At 40.2% G+C, this 13,277-nt stretch overlaps 1 protein-coding gene and 1 long non-coding RNA gene across 3 annotated transcripts in view; one reads left to right on the forward strand and one right to left on the reverse strand.

The window, feature by feature from the left end:
• The window catches only part of cited4a (Cbp/p300-interacting transactivator, with Glu/Asp-rich carboxy-terminal domain, 4a), a 5,479-nt gene extending 4,907 nt beyond the window's left edge, over positions 1–572 (reverse strand). Inside the window, exons 1-2 of one of the 2 annotated variants that reach the window (XM_051390556.1) lie at positions 427–572; positions 63–101 (exon numbers count right to left, since the gene is read on the reverse strand). In XM_051390556.1, coding sequence (XP_051246516.1) covers positions 63–101; positions 427–546 — 159 coding nt within the window. In that variant the 5' untranslated portion in view covers positions 547–572. Of the gene's footprint in view, positions 1–62; positions 102–380 lie in introns of both variants that reach the window. The other variant, XM_051390554.1, reaches the window with a different exon arrangement.
• LOC127357944 (uncharacterized) overlaps positions 1–13,277 on the forward strand; it is a 130,174-nt gene that overhangs the window by 8,349 nt on the left and 108,548 nt on the right. The window contains exon 2 of the long non-coding RNA XR_007882328.1: positions 2,769–2,885. This is a non-coding gene — a long non-coding RNA (uncharacterized LOC127357944). The remainder of the gene's footprint in view (positions 1–2,768; positions 2,886–13,277) is intronic.

Raw genomic sequence — 13,277 nt, forward strand, 5'->3', positions numbered from 1 at the left:
CCTAATTACACCCTATCTCTGGAGCTTCTTTTGCAGATCTGGATTATCATTCAGCCAAATGCCACTTTGTAAATAGATAGTCTGAGGGAGGATAATAATTGCTGGCATTATTACACAAGCATGAAACCTCTTTTTTTTGTCCCCGAGGACAGTGCATGTGGGCTGTTGGACATTATTTCGAGCGTAAAAACGCAACAATTTCATATAATGGGCAATAACGCTGCAAGTGCGCAAAGTGACAAGGTGGAATAGGAGCGATTTCGCAGCCCAATCCAAGCAGCCCGTTTTTATTCCGTAGAGAAATTATAAAACAGTGAGCAGTACAAAGGGAAAGTGCTGCCTCTCGACCTGTTTCGTGAGTAACAGAAAACGACACCTACCCCGATGTATTAATGTAGAATCCGTACGGAGAAGTTGGATCAGTGCCGGGCTTGTTTCTCCAGCTGATGCTCCGGCTACATGCAGCCCTGCGGCGGATTCAAACTCTGCGGCGTCTCGGCAGTCGGAGGAGTTTGTTTTCTGGGTCAACTCAGGGATTATATGCATCTATAAAGCACAGAGAGAAGGGGAGAGATAGGGAGAGGAGGAGCTACCGTCCTCTCCGTCTCCTTTGTTGCTATTGGTCCTCCCCCTTAATCACTGTGCAAAGAAACATTCACTAACTACCTCCACTGATCCACCGGAGCAGCAGAGCGCCGCTCAGCCGAGCCTGCCCGCCGCGCTGTATCCTGGAGAGACTCCACCGCCGCCTGCCTTCATTACCCTTGCACTATAATCCGTAACGATCCTCACCCTTAACTGAAAGATTTCTGTTTAAAGAACAGCCAGCACAACACAACTGAGAAAAATCCTTTTAACAGTTTAAAAAAAAAAAAAAAAAATCTTATTACACTGCGGAGGATCTGTTCACAATATATGGATCTCAAAAACAGCAGTATTGAAGGTTATTAATCATGAATCATTTTCATTTATTTAATAATAATGATAATAATAATAATAATAATATATAATTAAATAAATAAATAAATAAATAAATAAATAAATAATCCTTTACACCAGAATGTCATTACTTATACTTTATAGTAATGGATTACATGTAACTAAGGATACAAGAAAAATTTGGATACAAAAAAGGTAACTGTAATCCATTACAGTTACTGAAAAAATATCTAATTAGATTACAGTTACATTCAGTATAAATGGGGATTAATTAGCAGGATTCTTTCCATTTTCCATTTCATTTTCTTTCCTACGGTCACATTGTTCTGTTGTCTTGTAGAATACACTTGCATCGACACTTCTAATTGACATTGTCACTGTTACTTGTTACTGACTACATCTTTTGCTTACACAAATCTCAAGTGTATCAATAAACACTCTCTTTGTTTCATGTATTAACGTGAGGAGGGTTACATTATACCTGTGCAAGCCATGGGAGCGATGAGCAGACTGTCGGAGTGGAAACAGTTATGAATCAGTCATATAAGTTAAATGTCGTTACGTCAGAACTTATTCAGAATCTTTTGCAATGCAATGCAATTTCTAATGTGATACTTCAAAATGCGCATAGAAATAAGTGGAAATGCAGCTAATGTCTGCTCGTGGAGGCATGATGAATGTTTCTATGGTTATGTTTAGGTTCTGATAAAGTCAACCCTGACTTGAAGCACAAGATGGGACGTGTTTAAGTTTTTACGATTGAACCAGAATTAAATCTTTCATTAAGCTTAAAGTTGCAAATATTTGGCCTCCTGGGGGCAGCTGAGAACATCAGACATGTCGTTGAGCTGTTATGGTGGTGAAGGTGAAGAACTATGGCCTTTTCATACATCCAGGTTTATTAGAGGTTTTCTGCTGAATAAAGCTTCCTACTGTGAGTGAAATCTGTTGGGGGTGAAACCAAAACAAAAAGCTAAAAAGCTCCATAAAGCTGAGCGGAGCTGCAGAGTTTGGTTTCTTTGGGTTTGTCACTACAAGCAACTCCTTTCACATTACACATAGTCATTTGATCCATTGTTAAAATAAAATATTGATAAGCACAGCTTTAACCAAAGTGTTTTTGTAGCCTGAGACTGGTTCTCCAAAGATACTTCTCTGCATGGTCTTATGAGCATGGGCCACAGAAACTCACAGAGCAGCCAACACATGCACTCTTCCCAAATCCTGTGCAGGCATCAGTTGAAGTAAATGAGAGACAGACAATTATACAAAAGATCCATATGGGTATAAAAGAAACAGCCTCATTGCCTGGAAAAAAACAACTGTCAGTGAACATAATCCATGCAGCAATTACATTCCCCTCAAAATGTATTAGGCAAAACCACTTAGTAGTATAGAAATGTTATTTTTAGGAGACAGGATTACACAAGCCCACTAGGAGCCGAAACCAAAAATATGATGACACATCAGTGTTTCCACCAAATAAAACAAAACATTCAAAGTGACAGAATGGTAACATGGGAGAAACCCCAACTTTACCCAGGAAGAAATGTCCTGGTGAATTTTATGGAAATTACAATTTTCAATAGCTGGAGATTACATACAAAGCATATTTGGACACACCTTTTCAGAGGTAAAATAAGACATTTGTTTTATGCAAGAAATCCTACAAAAAGTATGAAATCAGTCAATCAGTCAATTCAGTGTTTGTGATTTATTTATTTATCAGCTTTGACCTCATTTGCATTGGTCAAAAGTACAAGATACAATTTGGCTTAGTGCAATCGCTATAGTACTCTCACTGAAACATGATACCTTGTTCTTTGCAGCATGATGGAAATCAAACCACCTCCATCCAGCTCCAGAGCGAGCACACACCAGCCAGTCCTTTTGTTTTGGCCTCCCTCCCCGTGTGGAGAAAGTCAAGCCCCCTCAGCAGGAGCCTGGTATGTATTCCTGTTGACATACACACACACCCTCTGCTGCAGAGGAATGTGTCCTATTTTTGGGGCCCCTAAAGTCAGCCAGACTTCCAGTCTTTCTTTCTAATGCTCGATTCACTTGACCATTGTGTTTTTTCTGTTGGGAGGACACTGTGTTTTGATCTGCAGTCTCTGCCTCCTCCATTTATTTAGAAGGAGCCGTTGTTCTCAGCAGTGATGAGTACATTGCTTGATTCTGGCTTATGTTGTTTATTTTACCAAATACAGCTGGACTTTGGATTCATGATTTTTCAAGGTGCAGATTTCCAGTGGTGGAAGTTATGTACATTGACTCAAGCACTATATTTATGAGTACATATACCAGAGTGGTATCTTTTATTTCGGGAAGTGAGTGAGCATATTTCTCAAAATGTCCCAACTTTTTGTTTAAAGGGTATTTATGAGATTTAAAACATGAATATAGCATTAAACCACTCTGTAAAGATATAGTGGGGTCATGGTGTCTCACTCTGCCTGTGTTGCTATCGCAGCCTCTCTGTGGTTTGTTTACAGAGCGGTCTGCTCCGTGTGCAGCTGAGTAGAGGGACTGAAACTGCTGTTTTTATCATCTACGTCGTTAATTAAGGATTTATTTTGACCAAATCAGAATTGGTGAATGCTGGAACAGTCAAAAGACTAACAAAGACGATTTTGATGAGTTTTATTTTGTTTCTGTCCAAGGTATAATGTTATGATGATATGCGATGAAAAATGAACGCTTTTTATCTGATGGCGAGTGATATTAATTTGACACCTGTTTCTGGTTAAATAAAAGGTTTATCTCTGTAGAGATACTTTTCCATAATGCTGTCAGACGGAATAACAATACGAGCCTCTCAGTTGCAAAAATAAACCTTTAGTGGACGTACATTGACACCTTTTTACTTTGTCCCCAAGGATTAGCTAACATTACATAGCAGCACATTTCACAAATATTTTCTCATCTAATTCTGTGAATTAAGGGTTGACTTTTGACCAAACCAGAGTTTTGTTTTGTAGTGTTTTTACAATTATCTGCTTGGTGAAATTACTGGTTTGAGTCTGGTTGGCTGTAGCGGCCATTGTTTTGGTCCGAGATGCTGGTGCTCTGTTACGACATCTATTGGCAAGTGAATTTTGTATATAACCCTATAAGTGCAATTTTAAAATGCAGGACTTCTACCTTTTAATGCCTTGTAGTACTTCTATGATACAGTATTGCTCAGATCTGAATACAGCGCAGATTTCAGGTAAAAGCTAGTGTAAAGGCAAAATAACAGCACACTTTTGTATCATGTTGGAGAGAGTTTCTTCTTCTCCATGCTATTGGACAACACATCACTCATTCCTTGCTCTGCTTTGTTGAACGCTGTCAAGTGCTGTTAGACATGGCTGCGTGTAATAATGTGACAACCCCTCAGACTACTCAGCTTATTTGACCTCGTCTGCTTGTCTGAGGATTACTTGCTGGTCCGAGTGAGACAGAAAATGTGTTCTGACAGTTAACCAATGAAACAGTTACTCTTGGTTATCGATCATTACTCATAGGCTGCGCTCCATCTATATCATGACTCAGAGGTCCAGCATACTAATCTTTTACAGCCTTGAGCCAATGTTATTGTGTCTTTGGACTGCGTGCCACATTATGTAATGACCACAGCTTCTATGCAAAGGTAGGAGGATGGATGTAATTTGTTTATGTGCAACTGCTAGAACAACACAACAACAGCACTGATTCACGTTCTCTCTGCCTTGTTTGTCTCTCTTTCTTTCGATCAAGCCTACTCATTTTCTTGTTTCCCCCCCCTCACAGCGTATACGTCCAGGTTTCATATTACTCACTGCTTCTTGTTCCCTGTTCTTCTCGCCCCCGCAGCCTTCCCCCCCACCCCTGTCCATTCACGCTGACTGTCTCTCCATTGTATGCTTATTCCAATAAGGGATTTATGTATTGTCACAACATGATTAATGCAGTTTTTCCAAAAGGCAATTATTGCCAGCAGAAGGGCAGAGCCACACACGAGGTAATCACAACAGACCGCTGCTCGCGCTGCGGCTCCCGCTCTGCCACTAGCCCTCATCCAGACAGAGAGCGCCGCGAAATAGATTTGTAAAAAGGTCATTGGAATAAATTGCCTTTTAGGTACAGTAAAAATGTGTTTCTATCTGACAAAAACGGCTTCTGAAGTCATTGAGCCGTATGAGTGGCATATTCATTACACTGTTATGTTAGTCTGTTTATGATATGATATATGATAAATTAGAGGATTATGGGTGTTTTCACATTTGTTTATACGATATGAACTGCCTAAGTGCCACTGTAAGGACATATTTTATTATTTTATTCTGTAGGCAAACAGTGAAAGCGAGGGGCTAAATGCTTTCTGCTAATTAGCTGGTGTGTTGACTTGGGTTCGGCTGCAGTGTCTTATATGGTATGCACATAAGATATTTGTGGAGCTGAACGCTGGAATCCCACATGGTTTAATGTTATCAATTATAGGCTAGGATGCTATTTGAAAAGGGATCTTTTTTTAATAATGTTGAAAAACTTTATCTCACAAAATCTAACCCCAATCCCCAAATCCTATCCCACGGTCACATTACATGGGCTGGATGGTGGAGAAGGGAAAGCTTTCCACGTCTCTGACTATGTTGTGTGTTGGTTACAAATACTGTAAAGTTAAATTAATTACCTTGAGTAACAAGACATTCATGTCTGCTTGACTTCCATATTAACGTGATATCATGGGATTGCGTATAAATAGCACAGCATGGACCTTTTGCATGTCCCAGCTACATATTTTAAGCTTTTCATGTGTCATTTAATGCTGCTAGAGGCACATTTTATCAGTTTTGGACAAGCAGAAATGGATGACGAAATGGATTTGATATTGCCACCCGAAGACTCGCGCCATTGGCATGCCAAACAACATTTTTACTTGAAGCTGCCACTTGCTGAAAGATTTTTTTAATGCACCTCTTCTTGCAGCAGTTTTATTATAAAAAAAACTTCTTTCCAGTAGTCTGTTCTTGTCAAGGTAGAAAGATCTTGGGACACTAAACCTCTACTGTTACCCCTAATAATAATATGTAGCATTTGACCTGATTAAAATGCATTAGAATTGGGCTTTTTGAAAAGTATTAGAGTACAATGAAAATGTGATGGATCAACGTGCTTTCTACCCATCATATCAGCACTGGACAAAAATGACATTATGAGCCTCATCTGTCAAACCACAGTGTTCACTTCCTTGTTGTGTGTCCAACAATAGAGGGGGCCTCCTCTCTTCTTTCCTCTCCCTCCTCTTATACTACTCAGTAGGGAGGGGCGTCCCACCTGCTGCTCCAGGTAGTAGAAACAAGAGCATATGTTGTTTTATTAGTCTGTGTTTGTGTGTGTGCAACCACGTCCGTTCATGCATGTGTGCTTGAGGTGCTGTTTCTCCACTAATGCCTGTGTTTGCATGGGAGGGGGAGGGCCGGCTCTCAGATTCCTGGGTCTCTTGGTGTGAGCTGTGTTGTGCTCCAGCGGTTCCATTTGGCCAACAACACCCACCCCCCACCACCATCCCAACCCCTCTTACCCCATTAGACAACCTTTACAAGTCCTGCCTGCCAAGATCAGGTCTGATCCTGTTAACTCTTTGCTTATTATCGTCTCACATGCTGAGGCTGCAGATAAACATGAGGACATTGCTGCCAGTGTAAATGTAAGACAACGCAACTGAACACGAAGCTGCAACAGGAAACTGATGTAACAGTGGTTTGTCTCTCAAACGACTTCCCCTTTCAGAGTAAGAGACATACTGAGAATTCTACATCTTGAAGTATTTTATCAGATATTGAGGATCACATTGTTACATTATTCTTTATGGTGAATCAGCTTTGATTTTCTTCAACCTGAACTCTCTTTAACTAATATTTGGAGGGTTTTGCCATATTGTATATTATATATTACAATTTAAAACCTTTTTTAGATTTGCCTCTTTTGTAATATCTAGCCATGCAGATGATTTCATTTGTCCAGGTTTTGATCATCCATCCAAGAAATGTCTGCCTTCATGCAATACAATGGAAGCGAATGCAGTGCTTTCTTTTCCCAGAAACCATGTCCCGATTACTCTGTAAAAAGCAGAAAATACACTGTCAACACTTTAATAGGAACTATTCTATCCTTGGAAGAAAGCAGTTCCACTGAGAACTGTAGCAAGGTGGATTATCAAGAAAAAAACAGGACATTCAGTATGTTGTACATGCACTTAAGTAACTTTAGCAGCCTCAGGGTGGATTCACAAAAGCAATTTGCACCCTAAGTTGCAGATAAATTTGTCAGTCCTGGAGGGCTCTCACAAGCTGATGCTTGGATCGCAAGTATGATGTGTGTTTTGATTAGTGAAATGTGTCAAAATGAGCGACAGGAAATTATTTCATGTTGCAAATCGCAGCTTGCATGTGGCATGTTTGGTGAAACATCATGAAGGCCTGTACCTGAAAAGCGGTTCAGGTAATTGTTTTAGAGGATTAGAAAAACATGATTTCTCAGCCTGTTTCTTAGCCATGTGTGCATGGATCGGGTATGCAATAGAGAAAATATTCTCTCCCCACTGCCTTCCTGCTACCCATCATCTGTCTCGCTTCTCTTCCGATATTTTCACATCTGACTCTGTGAATTAAGGGTTTGTTTAAACCAAACCACAGTCAGTAGAAAGAGAAACCAAGGTTTTAGTGAGCTTTATTTTGTTTCTGTCATGTTTAAATGAAGTGTTACGATGTTATGATGTAAAATTACTTTTTTTTTCAATTGAGTCTGGTGGCTTTGAACACAGCGATACAACTGCTGTTTCTGGTTAAACAAAAATGATCTTACTATTTCACACAAAGATATATCTCTGTAGGGATCCTTTCCATACCGTTATGGATGTCTTCAAATAACAACCTGAGACTATGAGTTGCAAAAACCAGCATTGTTAATGCATGTGAAGTGACACTGTGCAATTGCTCATAAGCTTTACATTGCACACAGTTTAGCAGCTGCTAAATTTGTTATACTTGTAATATTGCAGTACTTAACTTTTCACTTAGACACAAATGGGAAAATAGGGTCCAGGTTGGAAAATGCCAGCTAGTTACCATTTGAAGTTAAGGTTTTCCCAAATTTAAACAAGTACTTCAAGCCTAAACATAACCACATACAAGAGTAGGTCTAGCAGGTCAGAGTTCTTCCTGGCACAGTCACATAGGTCATTTTGGAAAATGATCTGTTTTGTTGCTTTGGTATAAGGAGTTGGTGAGATCATATCCCTACTGGCACTTGTAGTTCCACTTGTTTTCAGAAAAATACAGTTTTAACACTGATAACTGCCTGTGGCTCTGTTGACACTGCGGGCCTTTACTGCTTCTGTCTGATTCTTTTGGATGACTATTCAAATCTATTCTAGGACACAACCCATATCTGATACCAATATGAGCTGACAGCAAGGTCTGTTTGACCTTGCTGTCAGCTTCAGAGTAAGAATAAAAGATGTCACATTTGTTTTTGTACCTAAACTAAGCTTCTCCTGCATGTTTAAAAAGTCTTTGGTTAAAAGTAGCCACAAGTATTGTCTGATTTAAAGCATTAGCTCACATACCAATCATATAACTGTTTCTCTTTCTTTTCATCATTGGATTCGTTAAAGCTGGCTGAGCCAAACTGCGTTGAAACGAATGATGATATACTTATTTTCATGACATTGCTGACAAATTTCAGATGGGGCCTTGAAATACAAATGATATGCCTCTGGATCATTTTGCACTACACATTCTTGGGGACCAGACTGGAATTGAAAAATGTGACTGTGCAGCTTTATGTTTTTCATTCTGGTTTATAAAATCTGTATTAAGGTCTGGTCACACCAAAAAGTTTGTTAACGGCTGGCTAGTGCTAGCTTCTTCTACTGTTCACTCTCCCCAGGTCTTTTATTCACCATTGTACACCATTTTATTCAGTAGAAAGTTATTTGAGATGGAAAATATAGCTCTCCAAACCAAACTCGCTAGCTCATTTGCTTAGTTAAGTTGCTAACACTTCAATAAGTTCAAAATATGTGTTTGTACTATTGGCACTGTCTCCTAACTGCCATCGCGCTTTTGTGGATTCAGAATTTGAAGTGAATTTACCTCAAAATGTTATCGTTTTAAATGCTGGTGTGGCCAGGCCTTAACACAAAGGGGAAAACAGGAAGTCGGATTTGTTTCAGTTTCTGTGTAAATACAGCCTGAATGGCTTGCTCAAATTGAAATTTTTTTACAGTGTAATGAGTAATAGTGGCACAATGTGCCTGTTTGTACACAGCCATCAAGACTGTCTGTTCATACTGAGTTGTGTTAATGCCCTATGAGTCACTGCTGTATGGTCTCCACTGTTGAAATACTTGTTTCCAACAGAGACTCACATATAATAAGAAATGGCCACTTGAATGAGTAGATGACGTTATTGTCATATATGAGACACACACAATGTATGACACAAGTCTTGTGAATGACTCTAGTCTGCAGTTGTAGTTTCATAATGCTACTGTGAAACCACAGCACAGAATTACATAGAAAGTGAATACCGTTTCAGTCTTCCCTGCAACATTTGCTTCCTCTCGCTGCCTACCTCTGCATTCTCTCTCGTTCTATTCTGTCCTCTTCTTTTCAAGATAAATCGGTAAGCTGGTTACATGTTTAAATGTCAACAACATAAAATTAATATTCCCATCAGCAATAAAAACATTAACATAATGGAAAGGTTGAGAAGACTGACTGACTTAACCACTCTCCAGGTTTAACACTCGTCCCTGTGTCGATCTGTGTCGAATGGAGTCTTAGTACGCACAAATTATGTTCCTTCACCACAAATTAGATGATATGATAATTGCATTGCTGACATTTTCATCAGTTCAAGTGAAAAGATAAGCTAATGGTTAAGGTTAGCTGGTGAAAACAACATGTTTTTATTTTATTCGCCGTAGATGCCTTAAATGTTCCTCCTATGCATTAATATATATTTTTTATTATTATCTTATTTTATCTTAAAGTGAGAAAATCTATGACCTGAATATGTTAAAAGCAAGTATAGGCAAAATTACTCAGCTTTCCTAACCCCGCCCCCTCACTCTCACAGTGTTGCCAACTTAGCGACTTTATTACTGGTAAGCGACTGGTGACATATGTAGCGAGTTATTCAGACCATCAGGGGGAAAGTGATATTATATCTATATTATATAGTAATTTATTCCCATGCATGCTGCTCAGAATAATCTCAGTCAGCAGCTCTTCTGGCAGCAGCACAGCATTTCTCTCTTAGTGTATCAGAGCCTTTCCAGTGAGCCAACATGCACAATAGCAGCAGCCTGAGTCTGTTTGACCTGAATGGAACTGAGGCTTAATTAGTGTCATTGGTAACACCTGTGCATTTGGGTATCTGGAGTGCCTACCAACCCAGAAACTGTGAAATAAATCAACCCAGTCCTTTTTTTAAGGGCTGTGTGTGTATCAGAAGACATGGGATTCAACAAGCCGTTCTGATTTGGCTCCTCATCCCAACACCTGGAATTTGATTAAAATCACCCAAAACTATCTTGGAAATGATCTACAATATCCTGGAAATTTTTAATTGTATTTTAGCCTCTTACTCAGATTGCCTATGTAAACCGGGGTGTGTATTTTAGCAATAGTCTCTTAAAAGGATTTTTTTCAGCGGGGGTGGGGGGGGCTGGGACTGGTAGTGGAGTATTTTCAAAGTTGGATATTATTACTTTTACTTAAGTAAAGGATCTGATCCTTAATCCACTCACAGCCTAACTGCACCTGTGTGTTACCAGCCGTGTCTTCCCCTTTAAGGAAGGTGGTCTTGTGGGTATCCTGTGCCGGTTTGTCGTGGCTGCGTTTCATTAGTCGTTCAACACGCCCTCGTTCACTTGCCCTCGGCACTTACCCGCCATCATAAGTGTCGTTCCAATTGTGTGGAAAACTGAAGTGAACTTGGTGAGATAGACCCTCGGAGGGCTGAGGGAGCAAGTGAACAACGATGGTCACTCCAAGGTGGATATCACCCACAATGCATTGCAGTTTACGTCATTGCCGCTACAACTCCAAGTGGCCTCCGTGCGACGTATGCTGTTACGTCATACCAAGGGCTGAGGGTAAGTGAACGAGGGGAAGTGGAACTACTAATGAAACGCAGCCTTTGCCGCTGTGTGAGAGTGAGGCCTAGTAGTGTATAATAGTTACTGAAAGGCTTAGTGTTGTTTTTGCTGCCACAGAAAATGAAGTCCCTGTTTACACCGATCAGCCATAACATTACGAGCACTGACAGTGAATAACACTGATTATCTGGTTACCATGGCACCTGTCAGTGGGGGGGGATATATCAGGCAGCAAGTGAACATTTTGTCCTCAAAGTTGATGTGTTAGAAGCAGGAAAAATGGGCAGTGTGAGGATTTGAGCGACTTTGACAAGGGCCACATTGTGATGGCTAGACGACTGGGTCAGAGCATCTCCAAACCTGCAGCTCTTGTGGGGTGTTCCCGGTCTGCAGAGGTCAGTACCTATCAAAAGTGCTCCAAGGAAGGAAAAGAACCGGAGACAGGGTCATGGGGGGCCAAGGCTCCCTGATGCATGTGGGGAGTGAAGGCTGGCCCGTGTGGTCCGATCCAACAGACGAGCTACTGTAGCTCAAACTGCTGAAACAGTTAATGCTGGTTCTGATAGAAAGGTATCAGAACACAGTGCATCACAGTCTGTTGGTATGGGGCTGCACAACATTCTGACCACAGGGGTGCCCAGGTGTGTTATGGCTGATGGGTGTAAGTCATGTTAACGTTACTACAGTGTCTTCTTGTGCTGTTCACAGCTGAGTTGGTCCAGACTGTGGACAGCTAGGTAGCTAGCTAGCAGATGTGAATCAGTCTTAATCAATATTTAATTCATGCCACTGTAATTAATAAGTGAATTTGTTATTTATTATTTTCGATAATGATTTGTGCTACATTATATACACCATGTAGTTTACTTTAGCCTGTAATTCATTTATGCATTTTAAGTGGAAATACAAAACTGCTTCCGTGGTTCATGCTTGGTTTGAGCTCACGCAGAATTTCTTCAGTCTTGCATCCAGTCGGGCTGAATTGTTTGGGCCTGATCAAGCTCAAGCTCTAGCTGGATGATGTACTGTGAATTCAGCCATGGCAGATTCTGCCACTACAAAAAAACACTACATGGAGAGATCAACCATACCTTAACCAACCTGTAGTTGCCATGCACAGATATTGAAAAAGTATCATTAAAGGTAATTCAGGTTTGCTCCAACCTCACTGTTTTAGCTGTGTGGGTGTTTATTAGACATTGCTGTTGACTTATACTGCTGCAATGTGTGTGCTGGGGATATTCATCTAAAGTATACAAAACTGTATGAGTTTTTTCAACTGCTGTTGAAAACTGCTGACAACTGGGCAAACTGTCTGCTAATGAAGATCGTGTGATGTGATTGAAAGCTCCAGAACAATGGACCTTGTGCTGAGATTGTTATCTCAACTGTAGAAGAGCACACTTGTATACTGTAGTATACACTTAAGATGTCAAACCTCTAGAAATGTGGGATAAAAGCTGTTTAGATCATATGACACTGCATGGAGAACCGGGTACAATTTATCTGAGCACCGCTGCATCCGCTTTGGCCATTTTTTTTATCAAAGCGCAGGGGGATGCAGTTTTCCAGATAGCAAGTCAATGAAACTCAGTACAGACACGTCTGCAGCAACTGAAGCCAGGGGCTCTTTACAGTCACTTTCCGTTGATGAACGTCCTTCCCTGGGTGAAAGATAAATCAATGAAGACAGTATATAAAAGATCTTTCTTCTTTCATCTAGGTTATCTTTCACCTCTTGCAGACCTGTTTTATGTGTGGATTACTGTATGTTGTAAGCAATATTGCATTCATTGAAATGGTTCATAGTTACGTTTTGATATTTTGATATACAGTGAAATAGCACAACGTGGTCGTGTCCTAGTATCTAAGTCCATCAACAATATAACCACAACGCGAAAGTTAATATTTTTATTTTTCATGACTCATGAATCAATTTTTCTAGCCTGAAGGGAACTGTATCTAAATTTCCTTCTGCAACCTTGTGTTGTAAATTACAATAAAATAACCTTGAATCCCTGAAATCCTTCAATTAGTATTTGCACTTATTCTTTATTTTAGATGTGTCATTCAAACCTGGTTATAGCTGTTATTTGTATCTTTAAGTCACCTAGCACACACATTGTCCTGGCAAAGTTTTGGCTACGTGCGCAGACTCACTCTGCTTCTTGCCTAAGACTAGTTGTGAACTTAGTGCCGGGAG

The sequence above is a fragment of the Dicentrarchus labrax genome, unplaced genomic scaffold (assembly GCF_905237075.1).
Source record: "Dicentrarchus labrax unplaced genomic scaffold, dlabrax2021, whole genome shotgun sequence".
Taxonomy (NCBI): domain Eukaryota; kingdom Metazoa; phylum Chordata; class Actinopteri; family Moronidae; genus Dicentrarchus; species Dicentrarchus labrax.